Here is a 13,122-nt window from a genome sequence, read left to right on the forward strand (position 1 = left end):
GGAGTGTTTGGTAGTGGGCAGAAGAAGTGGACTTTGGATTAAGCTAATTGTTTAATCAACTTATTTGGCTGAGATTTGGTAATGGCTTCATTTGATTAAAATCCCTGATAAATGATTTTGCATGACAAGAATAATTTTTCCACACACGCAATTTTATTTTCCGCAAACCCATCTCAATTTTCGGTCGTTGGATTATGATTGAAGAAAGTCAACGGTTAAAAATTAATAAGGATGTGCAGGAAGTAAAAATAAATGTGTAAATAACATTATTCCTATGAAAATTGTGTAAAGTTGTTGATATTCGTCATTGTATGCGTAGTACTAAATAACAAAAAAAATCTCAAAATTTGAATTCTAATTACTATGTTAATCAACTGTTAGAACGTATATATACTTCACCGCAATGACAAAAAATAATAATGCTTATGCACCTTGGGGCAGGTTCAACTTCCATCTATATGCCTCCTAACAACTAACAATTTAACCCCATTCTCTAATTGATGCTTCAATACATAGTCGGTGGTGATGTAGATCAAATATTCGGTTGGCGTATGTTGTTTAGCTTCGCCTTGGTGGTTTTTGTCAAAATTACCTTCAACCTTAATCATAGAATACCAAGTATTGTTTATGACGCTAACAACATTGTTTACTTACATGGAATGAGATATTTGGATTATTCTGGTTCTTGATTTCCTTGCATTTTAAACAAATGTGTGTTACACAGTAAAATCTGTTATCAAATACTTAACAATTCTTAACCATTCGTTTTCTCTCTTCCTGATTCATGACTTCCCTAATTCCACAAAAATAAAAAAGCCATGAGTATTTGTTGGGGACCTTTTGATCAAGTAGAACTTGGGCTTTAAGACGCTTAACTCCCCTAGTTCGTTTCCGGCATCAGGCCTTGAGATACCTTGAAAGAAAAATGTGTCTTAGGAGATATTCCGGATAATTCAACAACTCTTATTAACAATAATTGAATAATTATAACAACAAATTATAATTTACTTGAATGATGCGTGGTGTGAGAGCTGAAAGCCCACTAAATTGATGTGAGAGAGATATTGTTGATGGTTGCTGGTTTTGAAATGGCTAATTAGGGTTTCTAATGAAGGGTAATGTTAAAGGGTAAGGGAGGCTTATGACAAAGGTCAGAACGAAAGAAATGCTAAATCTCATGATTTAGGGTTTTCCAGCACTTTAAGATTGCTTGCTCTACTTGGTTCATCTCCCCATTTAAGCGTTTTGAAGGCTTCAATTTATCAACGGGGGAATTCCTCAAAATCCTAATTGGACAATACCTTGGTTTTCTCTCTTCTTCTTGTTTTGTTAAAGTCTTCCCTTCTCTTGCTACTCAGTACTACGGTATAGTGATATTCTTCTTTCACTTGTGAGTGAGATGTCTTAGGTTCGAATCTCGTGGATAGCAAACTCAATACCAAGCCCATTGTGTGGCTTAGCCGAACTCCCCTCCCCCTATAAGTAGTCCATGAGTTTGTTCACCATCAATCATTTTGGTCATTTGTGAAAAATTGTGTTAAGTAAGGACTAAAATGGTAAAAATACCCCAAATTTAGTAAACAATGGGCCAAAATAATTTGATAAAAAAATTCGGAAATTTTTGTTATTTTATCCTTCTTTAATTGAGATTTTTCATTGAGAACCAAAATAATTAATGGTGAACAAACTCAGAGATCACTTCTATCGATTTCAAATCTCAGAGACCAAAAAAGAGTTATAATAATCCCAAGGACAATTTTGGTTGATTTATTTATTTTTCACTCTACGCATGAATTTAGCTTCGTTTGCTATGAATATATAATGATTGAGCTAATTGGGCTTCTAAGCGAAATATTTTTTGGACCCTAACGACATTTAGTTTAGGGGTGTGATATCCACATACCATTTTTTACTTCTCTCACACCCTTTTAATTTTCGATTGTCGAATCGGATGAATTAAAGAAGATCAAAGGACAAAAATTAACAAGGGGTGTAGGAGAAGTAAAAAGGGGTGTGTGGATAGCACACCCCTTAGTTTATTGTAATTACTTTTGGTGTATTGAAAAGGAGAAATGCCTAACCACCTTCCATTGTTGGAGTTTCATTAGTTATTGATAGCATCCACACCTATCACATATCATGTTTTTTTTTTTTTTTTTAGACTAGCTAACACATATCATGTTAGTTAGCATATCAAGTAACTCTTTGTAACGTTGACGTAACAATTCATATATGATTCTTTTTTTACTTGGCTCTTTGGTGAGATCAAAATTTTTGCATCCAAAATTGGTGTGACATAGTTGTAGCACCAATTCATATTTGGTACATATTAAATTTATGACAATAAAGTTAAGAAAAATTAAATTTATAAACACGTATCAGTTATTAATTGGAACAACATAAAAACTACACTCATTTTGAGTGCGGAAAATTTGATCTCCTATTTGAGCAAGATTGTTTTCAAGAATAATGTAACTAATTCATATGTGCTGAACCCTTTTGTGGATGTGACATATACCACTTCAACATCACCACCTTTACCTTACATGTTGGGTCAAAATTGGAATTCTACTACAAATAACAATAATTTTGACTCTCTCTCTCTCTCTCTCTCGTTATCTTAAGATAGTAAAAATGTAAAAATTCAATAGTGAATTATTGAAAATGAGTTAATATGCATGAATTGAGTAGAGGTCTTGACTGTAATTCCACAATAGTAGTTATCAATATTCTAGATCAAAATTGCAAGTGACTTTTTATCACAGTGATAAAAAAGTATTGAACTCTTACATAATGACGTAATTTCTAACACCGTCAATGGCTAATAATCTAATACCTAATCTAATAAAATCTTAACATTTGAAAAAAAAAATATCCTAAAGCAAAATTTATTTATACTACGGATGGGACCACACCACACCACAGTTTGTCTGGTGCTTTTTTCTTTTTCCTTTTTTTTTTTCAATTGATATTTATTCTTCTTCTTTTGCCCCATAAATTTTGTCTGGTATTAAATTGAACGGATACCCAACCTTGTAAAATGATATACTATCTTCTTACCACCACCACCCCCCCCCCCCAAAAAAAACACCGTAACAGATCCCTTTTTATTAAATCCACCAAGACCACAAATCTGGACTTTTGAAATTTGATCAAACGGCTACAAACAAGAGCCCACTTTAAAAGTGATAATAACTTTAGCCATTAGATCAAATTTCAAATGCTCAGATTTGTTGCTTTGGTGGACTTTGTGGAAGGGATCCGGAGAAGATCTCTTTCCCATCAAATGATCCGGGTCCTTGAAATTTGATCTAACGACAAAAAATTATTATAACTTTTAAAAGTTTTTACTAACTTCTCTGTGTTTGGCCTTTGGATCAAATTTCAAGGGTCCAAATAAATTGATCTGTAAGCTTTGGAGGAAGAGATCCGAAGCCTACCCCCACCCCACCAAAAAAAAGAGGTTTAATTTTTTTGGATTTTTACTTTCCATGGATGATCATTATATAGCTCATTAACCATACCAAAGGCCCTATTCTTTCATTAGATGGGTACAACATTAGTAACACAACATTGAGACAAATTTGGTTTAGACCAAGTAGCTGGCCAGTTCGACTATTTAATATCAAAAAATATATCTAATATTGAGAAGCACATCAACAGTTTAACGATGTGCCGTTCCTATAAGAGGTGTTCTATGATATATTGATAGTAGATTAATCTATTTTCTTATGTAGCTCCAGTCGCACATGCAGAGGTAGCATACTTTTGGCCATTCAGGTCAAATAGTACACCAAAGCAAAACCAATATCTCCGAAAAATGCGTTTGTGGAATTCAAACTCGAGTTGAGAATTCCAAACTACTTTGAGATTACCATGTGATTATATGATTATTAATTACTAGAAGTTTACACAATAAAAAATCTAATATCATTTTACTGATTAACTTGCTGATCATTCGATTTATAACCTACGTTTTTCTCTACAAACATGACAGTGTTACGATCACACTGCTACGAACCCCACATGACTCGCCCATGACTAGCAGATTTAAATGCATTAAGCCATCTAGGGATTTGGAAATGAGGTAAAGGAGGGCTGGTCGGAAATTGGAGTGAGAAGGGTGTTAAAGTAAGGAAAATGAAACATCATGAGTCAATGATCACATATTTGTTGGACCACCCAGTAGATTAGGTTTGTTCAGTCTCAATCACCGGTTTTGTGGCCCATATCTCACTTTACAACGGACACAGACTCTAAAACAATTGATCGCTGAATTGCTAATTTGCTGTTGGGAGAAGAATTGGTTCTTTGTGGCCTACCATGCCAAACATAACGTTTTCTCACAAGCTTGTCTTTTCAAGTCAAAGAGGCTTCAGCACTTTCTAGCATGCCGTTGCACAACTAGGGTTTTTGCGATTGTATTGGACGGTTTCGAACTATAAATATCTATTCTTACTTATCGCTCTACTTACTCTTACTATTGTGCTGACTCCAGTGACTTAATATTTGATAAAGTATCATAAATAAAAAGAAATTTTAACAAAAAGTTTATGGTAATATTTATTTTAACAAAAAAAAACATATTTTTATACTAAAAGGTTAATAATGATACTATTTATTTTACCCTTTATTTTATCATTATCGTTAAAACTCAAAATTTTCAAACTATTTTCATTAGTTTTCCTTAACTAAAATAAAATAAGGAACAATCGTTTTCATTTGGAGTGCATTTGATAGGGAATCTCCTTGCCAGTAGAAACAAAAGGAAAAGAGGATCCACTAAATTTTGGCACTACCCACTTTTTTTTGTCTAGACGTGCTTAGCCTCCCAAAGATTCTGAGTCCCAATTTATTTAAAAATAAATCAGAAGCAAATATACCAATTTGTTATAATAAAATTACAAGAAACTTATTATTAAACATAGGAATTAGGTACTACCAATGCCAAATATTAAGAAATTAAAAAATAAAATAAACTAAATAAGTTGGTTCTACCTTCTTACCTTTTTCCCTTCCAAAATAATAAATCGTCACAATTATTTAGTAACCCTAGTAGTAAAAATATAAAAAATCATCATTTTTTTTATAAATAAAATCGATATGTATACTATTGTTACTCTCACCGGGACCCACTACAGTCAAAAGTGCTCTAAAGTCAACGAATCACACATTCACGGTGTTGCAGAGGAACATGAGAGAAGATGCGGACGCATCCCCGCCACCACCGCCGCTGAGCCTCCCGCTTCTCTCATAGTAATCAACGCAGAACAGAGACAGAGAGAGCTGAATCTCGTCCCGAGTCCAGACTCTTCTGACCATGTCCGAGTCGCTGAGTCGACTCAGAACAGGGCGGACGCAGACCCTGTAGAGCCTCTTGTAGCCGCCGAGGGCAACGACGACGGGTTTCACGGAGGAAGAAGGGGGAGATGAGACGTGGCGGAAGCATAGATGCTCCCAGAGGGAGTCGTTGCGGGCGACGGTGGACCAGAGGCGGCAGACGCAGGCGGCGACGCCAAGGGAGGGGCCATCGAGGCGTTTGAGGATTTCGACGAGGATGTCAATGTGGTCGTTGATGAAGAACTTGGATCTTTTCTCTTTACTTTCTCGTGATGATGTGTTTTGGTTTTGATCCATGGTGGTTTTTGGTGGTGTTATATAGTGGCGCTAACTAGCTAGGTGATGCAAACTACACTTGCACCAGAGAGAGATAGAGAGAGTGATGAGAGAGAGAGGAGAATAAGTGATGAGAGACTAAAGGGTTTATATATTTATATAGGCCTGTGCATGAAATGGGTGTAGTTTGTAGCCGTTAAGGGGTTTTGCATTGCGCATGAGAGAGAGAGAGAGAGAGTTTTCTTTTGGTTTTTAGGGTTGAGGTTGTTTGATCAACTTATCGTTAATACTGGTCAATATCCATGCATGAGATATTGTAAATTAATACTATCGATAGCATGTAAAAAAAAAAATATTTAGCTAAGCAATAATATTTTGAGTCATCAAATATGTTAACTAAATAATGTATCAGTATACATGTTGATAGTTTACTTACTAATCACAATGCACATATAAATTGGGTGAATGTGTTTGGTGTCCGTCCCTCCCTAATAGTACTCTTGGCTATATTTTTTGGTTGACGAGAAACTTTAATTAATTAAATAAAAGAAATTAAGTTTAATTAATTAAGAAAAGGAGTTGAAGCTTTGGGCTGGAGTGGGAAGGTTGGGGTACGTAGTGTAAATGTCTAGTGTGGGTATCGAGGGAAGAGAGAAAAGGCCAAAGGAAAAGTTCCAAGGCACAAATAACTGGAAACAATGCTGAATATTGTTTTTTGGGGTTAAGTACCTAGATTTGTTGTTTGTTGTTTTTGTTGATTTTATATTTGTTATTGTGTGTGCAGCAGTGTAAGTCTATGGTTATTGCTTCGCTGTGTGTGTTCGTCTACTTTAACCTAGCTTGCGGACCATAGAGTAAGTAGGGTAGTGGCTAGGGTTTTGTAGATGGTGTGAGAACCCTAATTTTACTTTGTAGTATTCGTCAAAATAAGTGCGACGACATACAACTGATGATAACATTATCTTAACAAGATGTATATGTTTCGTAGTTGTAAAAAAAAAAAAAAATAATAATCTACTCTCACTAAATTGTGATTTACTTATTAAGTGGTGGAGGCCAATTGGAAAGGTAAATAGGAACGGCATGCTGCATCAGATTCAGATGATGGGTTTCTTCTTCTTCTTCTTCCAAGGAACACAGAAAGTGATATTATATCACATAGGAGGATGTGTTTACAAGTTAATTTCCTCTGCAAGAAAATAATTGAGACGAGGGCGTTGGATACCAACCACAGCAATAGAAGACTTTTTAGATGATGACGAGGTAGCAACTATCTGCTTGTCCTCTTGAGCTTGGAATTTGGCTCAGAAAGGAAACACCCAAGTCCTCGTAGACAAAAAGCATATAACAAATTACAGAAAAAAAATCTATAAAATAAAAGGCTTTGAGATTTGACATTAGATTTTATAACCCCACACAATTTCCTGCAATTCAGAGAGCTGAGTGTGAGTGAGTGTGTGTCATGGGGAGTTGTTTTGTATTGTGTTGGACTTGTTTGCTGGACTCACTTGAAAGAGAGAGCACTGTTTTCTATTCTTTTGCAGTGAAGAAAGAATTTGATACATAATTGCAAAACTACAAGCAGATCAAACCTGTAAAGCACATGAAAATTTTCACAGTTTTCACTCACTCCCCTGAACACTGTCATTTGTACTATGTTGTTTGTAAAGTATGTGCCACATAAATAGGTCAACATGTATACTATTATTAGAAGATAGGTTTCCTCCTACCATTTGATCAAATCATGCATTGGCACTCAGCTCTATGAACAAGTTGATCATATCGTAGTTGGAAACTTAATTGGAATGAAAATGAAATCTACACCCCAATTTTTTTTCTTTTCACGTTTATGTTAGTTTTTGTTCTTTAATTCTCTTTAATTTATTCAATTCAAAGACTAAAAATAGATGTAGGTGTGTATGTAAAAAATTAAGGGTGTGAAAATCCTTCTCAACTAGAATATGTCCCTCCCTCTCATCTTCCGTTTTTTTGGGTGTTATTAAAAATAACAAATGCATGCATGTCACGTGATGATTCTATTGAGATTATAAACCAGCTCTTTGAAGCCCATGGCAACGCTAAAGGAGGTGTCATAGTATAATTCCACTAAGATGTTATGTTTCAATGTTAAGGATTTAGGGTAAGTTTCTTTCTTACACAAGAAAAAAATGAGTAACTACATTAACATATATGTGGTGAAAAAAAATATATGTGGTATCCGGTTCTTTCTGAAAATTTTAAAGTCCATTCATTGTTAGAGATACAAAAATATGACATTTCTTATGAAGCCACATACTTGTAAAAGGACGGTAAAAGAGAAAAAAAAATATCCGCATGACTAAGTTTTATACAAAAACACTTATCCAAACCATCCATCGGTGCCATCAAGCTCCTCCAAGTTTTCCCAATTTATCTTTGTACCCTCGACGTTTTGGGACTCTGGGCAGTCGCCCTGGTTGCTGCGCCAATGTGATACAAATTATAAATTTTTCCTTCTCTAAATATAATATTTAAACTTCATATCCAAATTTGAGTTTTAACTTGAGTATGTGCATATTTGGGAGAGAAAAGATGAAAACCCAATAACTTTTTGTTCCATATGTAAAAATATACTGTGTGGAGTATGAGTTCTATATTGGAAATGGCTTCACATTTGTACGTCATTAATATATGAATTTTAGGATCAAATTCGTAGGAGTATCCATTTGTTTTTAATATAACAACAATCTCTCTTTTTATGTGATATAATTGCTTGGGGTTAAGAATAAAGTCAAGAAGAATAAACTAAACGTTTCTTTGCCCAAACACATAGTGATAAAAACTTGGAAACAATCGATCCAAACAACAACCAACAGAGAAAAGGTAAACAGAAAAAGTCTTGGAAAACAAACAATGAATTTACAGCCAATGATGCCATGGTTCTAAAATCAGTGCATTAGATGACATACTTAATAACAGGTGTCAACAGTCTATTGGTATATATGAAGAGATAAGGTTGTTACAGTAGAAATGGTTGTATTGGATAAGCCACATAGGCAAGTTAGTTAGGATTGTTCTATATGTACCGTTGGTTTAGCACTATGTGCAATTAATGAAAAAACCATTCAGTTTTGTTATTCTCTCTAGCGTTTTCTCTCTTTCTCTTTCTCTGAATTTCAACAAGGCCGATGCAAATTGCTTTTTGTGCTTAGTCAAGATTCTGATTTCTAAGGGTGTGGAAAGCCGATGCTACCCATTTATGTTGCCATTTATGTTGTGATTAGTTGAAATTTGAAGATCATAGCCTATGTTTCTTGTGAAACATTTGAACATTTAGTTTTCTTGCTAAGATTGATATCATAGTTTCGTCTATTGTGAAAATTGAAGGTTTGTTGGGCATGCTCACTATAAAGCTGAGTGATAGCAATTATATTAAGTGGGATTTTCAGTTTAAGTTTGTCTTGAAAGGCTACAAATTGTTTGGCCATTTTGATGGATCTGTGGATTGTCCACCTAAATTTACTGTCAGTGCTGAAAATGGAGTGACTAAAGATGTTTCTAAAGATTATCAAGAGTGGGAATCTTTGGATTTGGCTTTGTTAAGTCTATTGATTGCTACTCTCTGTGATGATGCAATTAAACGTGTTATTGGTTGTAGAACTACTATAGATGCTTGGTCTAATCTTGAGGAAAGATTTGCTTCTATGTCCAAAACTGGTGTTAATCATCTAAAAAACTGAGTTACATACAATTAAGAAGGGTGGAGATTTAATGGATAAGTATCTTTTAAGGTTGAAGTGTATTAGAGATCAATTGATTGCAGCATGAGAGTTTCTTACAGATAATGATGCCATTATAGCTAGTTTGCCAAATGAATATGCGACTATAAGGATTGTGATATTGGCAAGGGATACTGCTATTTTGATGAAAGAGTTTTGGGCTTTACTACTCGGTGCTAAAAGAGAAAATGAAGTCAGTATTAATACCTTATCTCATGGCATGTCAGCATTGTATATGAATGGTGCATCATCTAGTTCTTCTGGTAGTTCTCAGTTTAGTAATGGTGCTTCAAGTTCTAACTTATCTGATGTGGAATCTAGTACTGGAGGTAGGATTATAGTTGTGCCTCAGGTTCCATATGGTTTTCAGCCACCTGGTTTTGCTTCTCAGCCACCTAATTTTACTTCTCAGCCACCTGGAATTGTTCCTTATTTCCCTGTTTCTAATTTTGGCTGTGGAACTGGTTTTGTTAGAAGTAATAACACTGAACTAGCATATAATCAATTATCTGGTGGACAACAACAACAACAAAGGCCATACAATGGAGGTCAATAGAGGAATAATGGAGGATATAGATCAAATTACAGAGGTTGAGGATCTAATGGATACATGCAAAACAACAAATGGTCTGGAAATACCAAGTCAATGATAACTTTGCATCCTGAGTGTCAAATATGTCAAAGAAGAGGTCATGCAGCTTCAAATTGTTTCTTCTGAGCTTCTCAAACACCTAATACTGGATTCTTCACTGAGTGTCAGATATGTGGAAAACGTGGGCACACTGCCCTTGAGTGTTATCATAGGGGAAATTATGCATATCAACCTACTGGACCACTTATTTCCCAGGCACCAACATTCACTACATCCTCATCTATGCCTTCAATTTCTTTTGGTCCAATTCCTCAGCAACAAGGTAGTTCTTATGCATCTGCTCCTTTCATGGAACATTATTCTCATCAAGTTCCAGGCTCTGCAATGTATACAACATATTCAAGTACATATGATCATGGTCAAGCTTCTCATCAAGGTTCTGATATGACTACTCAAAACAATCCTACTAATGTCTCTTCACAGAATTCTCAAACATGGATTCTTGATACTGGAGCATCCCATCATATGACCTCTGACATTGCACATTTGAACAATGTTATTCCCTTTGAAGGTGCAGAAACAATAAAATTGGGAATGGTCAAGGATTGTTGATTAATAACATTGGCAATACTATGATAAAAACCCCATTCAGTTCTTTAATACTGAAACAAGTGTTACATGTTCATTCAATAGCAATTAATCTTTTATCAGTTACTCAACTATGTAAAGATAATAAATGTTGGTTTATTTGTGATGACACAATGTTCTTTGTCCAGGACAAGGCAACAAAGCAAATCTTGTACCAAGGAAGAATTAAGCCTGGAGAATTATTTCAGATCCATGCATCAACTTTTTCATCTTCAACAACTTTTATTGGACAGTTGGTGAAATATTCAGTGTGACATCACAAATTGGGGCATCCAACAAATGAAGTATTATCTGTTATGTTAGCTAAGTCACAAATATCTCATGCTATAAATGATGTGCATAGGATGTGTATTGCTTGTATTCGTGGGAAAATAGCTAAGAAACCTTTTTCTAATGACTCTGTGAGATGTATTGTTCCTTTTGATAGAGTTCATATGGATGTTTAAGGGCCAACATCTATTAGATCAATTGAGGGATATAGGTTTATGTTACCTTTGTGGATGATTGTACTCAACATGTATAGATTTTTTCACTATTTAATAAATCTGAAGTTTTTCCAACTTTTATAATTTTGTTGAGATACAATTTGGTATTAAGATCAAAAGTATGCAATCTGATGGGGGTGGTGAGTTTATCAGTAAAGTGTTTAAGGAATTTGTTGCTTCAAAAGGAATGGTTCACAGAATTTCTTATCCCTACACACCTCAACAAAATGGTTTAGTTGAGAGGAAGTATAGACATATAATTGAAACTGCTATAACCTTAATGAATGCTGTTGGGTTACCTCAAGAATTTTGGTACTATGCTTGTGCTCATGCAATGTATTTGATCAATAGAATGCCAACTAGAACTTTGCAAATATTTTCCCCTTATTATGCATTGTTTAATAAACCACCACAGTTGCATGATCTCAAGATCTTTAGGTCAGCAGCCTATCTATATTTGAGGCATTGCAATGATTCCAAACTTCAACCTAGAACATCTGTGAGTTTATTTCTTGGTTATGCCTCTGGTTATAAGGATGTTATTTGTTACAATTTGGAATAAAAAAGGTTGGTCATTTCCAAACATGTTTTACATGATGCATCTATTTTTCCAGCCAAAATTGGTAGCTATAAGATCACATAAAGGATAAGTAAGGTATCAACAGTGCCCAACTCTCTAATTGTAGTCAATGTTACTTATGTTTCCAGAACACATCAAACCTTGCCAACTGAAACACAGTCTATAAGTCACATTCCTATTTCAGTACATGAATCTCGGAGTGGTTTAGGCTCAACTTCCAGTTCTTCATGTAGACGGTTTACACAAGCTCCAATGTATAATTCTTCTGAGAATGGTAATGGTGCTACACCAAATCAACAAGTGACAGAACATTCACAGGGATCTGAAACCTCGAATTCTCAGGCTCCTTCTCAAGGTCAAGATCAAATTCAACCTTTGTTGCATGTCTTCAATCCTGACCAGCTACATGCAATCATTCCATTCACTTTTAGTGCTTCTTTAGTCTCTGATTTTATTCAAGAACCAATCTGAATTAATTCACACCTTATGCAAACAAGGTTAAAGACAAGGTTTATTGAAAGAAAAAATTATGCTGCTTATCTTGCTTCCATTTCAGAACTTCAGTGATTACACATTGAGGATACTTGTGATAATGATTTTGTTGGATTTTCATTCATTGCTGATATTCATGATTGTGATGAACCAAAAACATTTCGAGCTATGACATCCAATTCTAAATGGCAATAGGCAATGCAAGAAGAGTTTGATGCATTAAAAAATCAAGGGACTTGAAACCTTGTCCCTCCACCATCCAATCGATCCATAATTGGCAACAAGTGGGTGTATAAGATAAAGAGGAGTCCTGATGGAAGTGTAGCACGATATAAGGCAAGATTGGTAGCTCAGGGATTCACTCAAGAGCATGGTATTGATTACTCAGAAACATTTAGTCCACTAGTTCTCCATACCACAGTTAGATTGATATTGGCTTTGACAACCTATCACAAATGGGATCTAGGACAACTGGATATAAAGAATGCTTTTTCTACACGGAGAGCTTCAAGAAAAGATTTATATGAAGCAACCACATGGTTTTATCGATTCAAAGTATCTTAATTATGTCTGCAAGTTGGTTAAGTCGTTTTATGGGCTTAAACAAGCTCCAAGGGCCTGAAATGCAAAATTTACTAGAGTTTTGCCATCTGTTGGTTTCACCATGTCCCAATTTGATACAAGCTTGTTCATTAAGCATGATGGTGAGGATATTATCATCTTACTACTGCATGTAGATGATATAATTCTAACTGGTTCAAATAAAGCAAATGTGCAGTCAATCATTACTCAGCTTAAAGAACTGTTTGATCTAAAAGACATGGGGATATTGACATATTTTCTAGGACTCCACATTCAATATAAATTAGATGGTAGTTTGTTTATAAATCAGTCAAAGTATGCCAGGGAATTGATTGATAAGGCATAATTGAGCTAATGTAAACCCACCCC

The 13,122-nt window shown here is 35.0% G+C and overlaps 1 protein-coding gene across 1 annotated transcript; it reads right to left on the reverse strand.

Moving 5' to 3' along the window:
- Window positions 1-4,851: 4,851 nt before the first annotated feature.
- On the reverse strand, window positions 4,852-5,765 carry LOC126611656 (F-box protein SNE-like). The gene has a single exon (XM_050280024.1). The coding sequence runs from the start codon at window positions 5,635-5,637 to the stop codon at window positions 5,167-5,169; it is 471 nt and encodes a 156-aa protein (XP_050135981.1). The 5' UTR covers window positions 5,638-5,765; the 3' UTR covers window positions 4,852-5,166.
- Window positions 5,766-13,122: the final 7,357 nt, after the last annotated feature.

This window comes from Malus sylvestris, chromosome 17 (assembly GCF_916048215.2).
Source record: "Malus sylvestris chromosome 17, drMalSylv7.2, whole genome shotgun sequence".
In the NCBI taxonomy this organism is placed as follows: domain Eukaryota; kingdom Viridiplantae; phylum Streptophyta; class Magnoliopsida; order Rosales; family Rosaceae; genus Malus; species Malus sylvestris.

Bases quoted from the DNA above. Each gene is read 5' to 3' on its own strand.
- LOC126611656 (XM_050280024.1), bottom strand. From the start codon at position 5,637: ATGGATCAAAACCAAAACACATCATCACGAGAAAGTAAAGAGAAAAGA.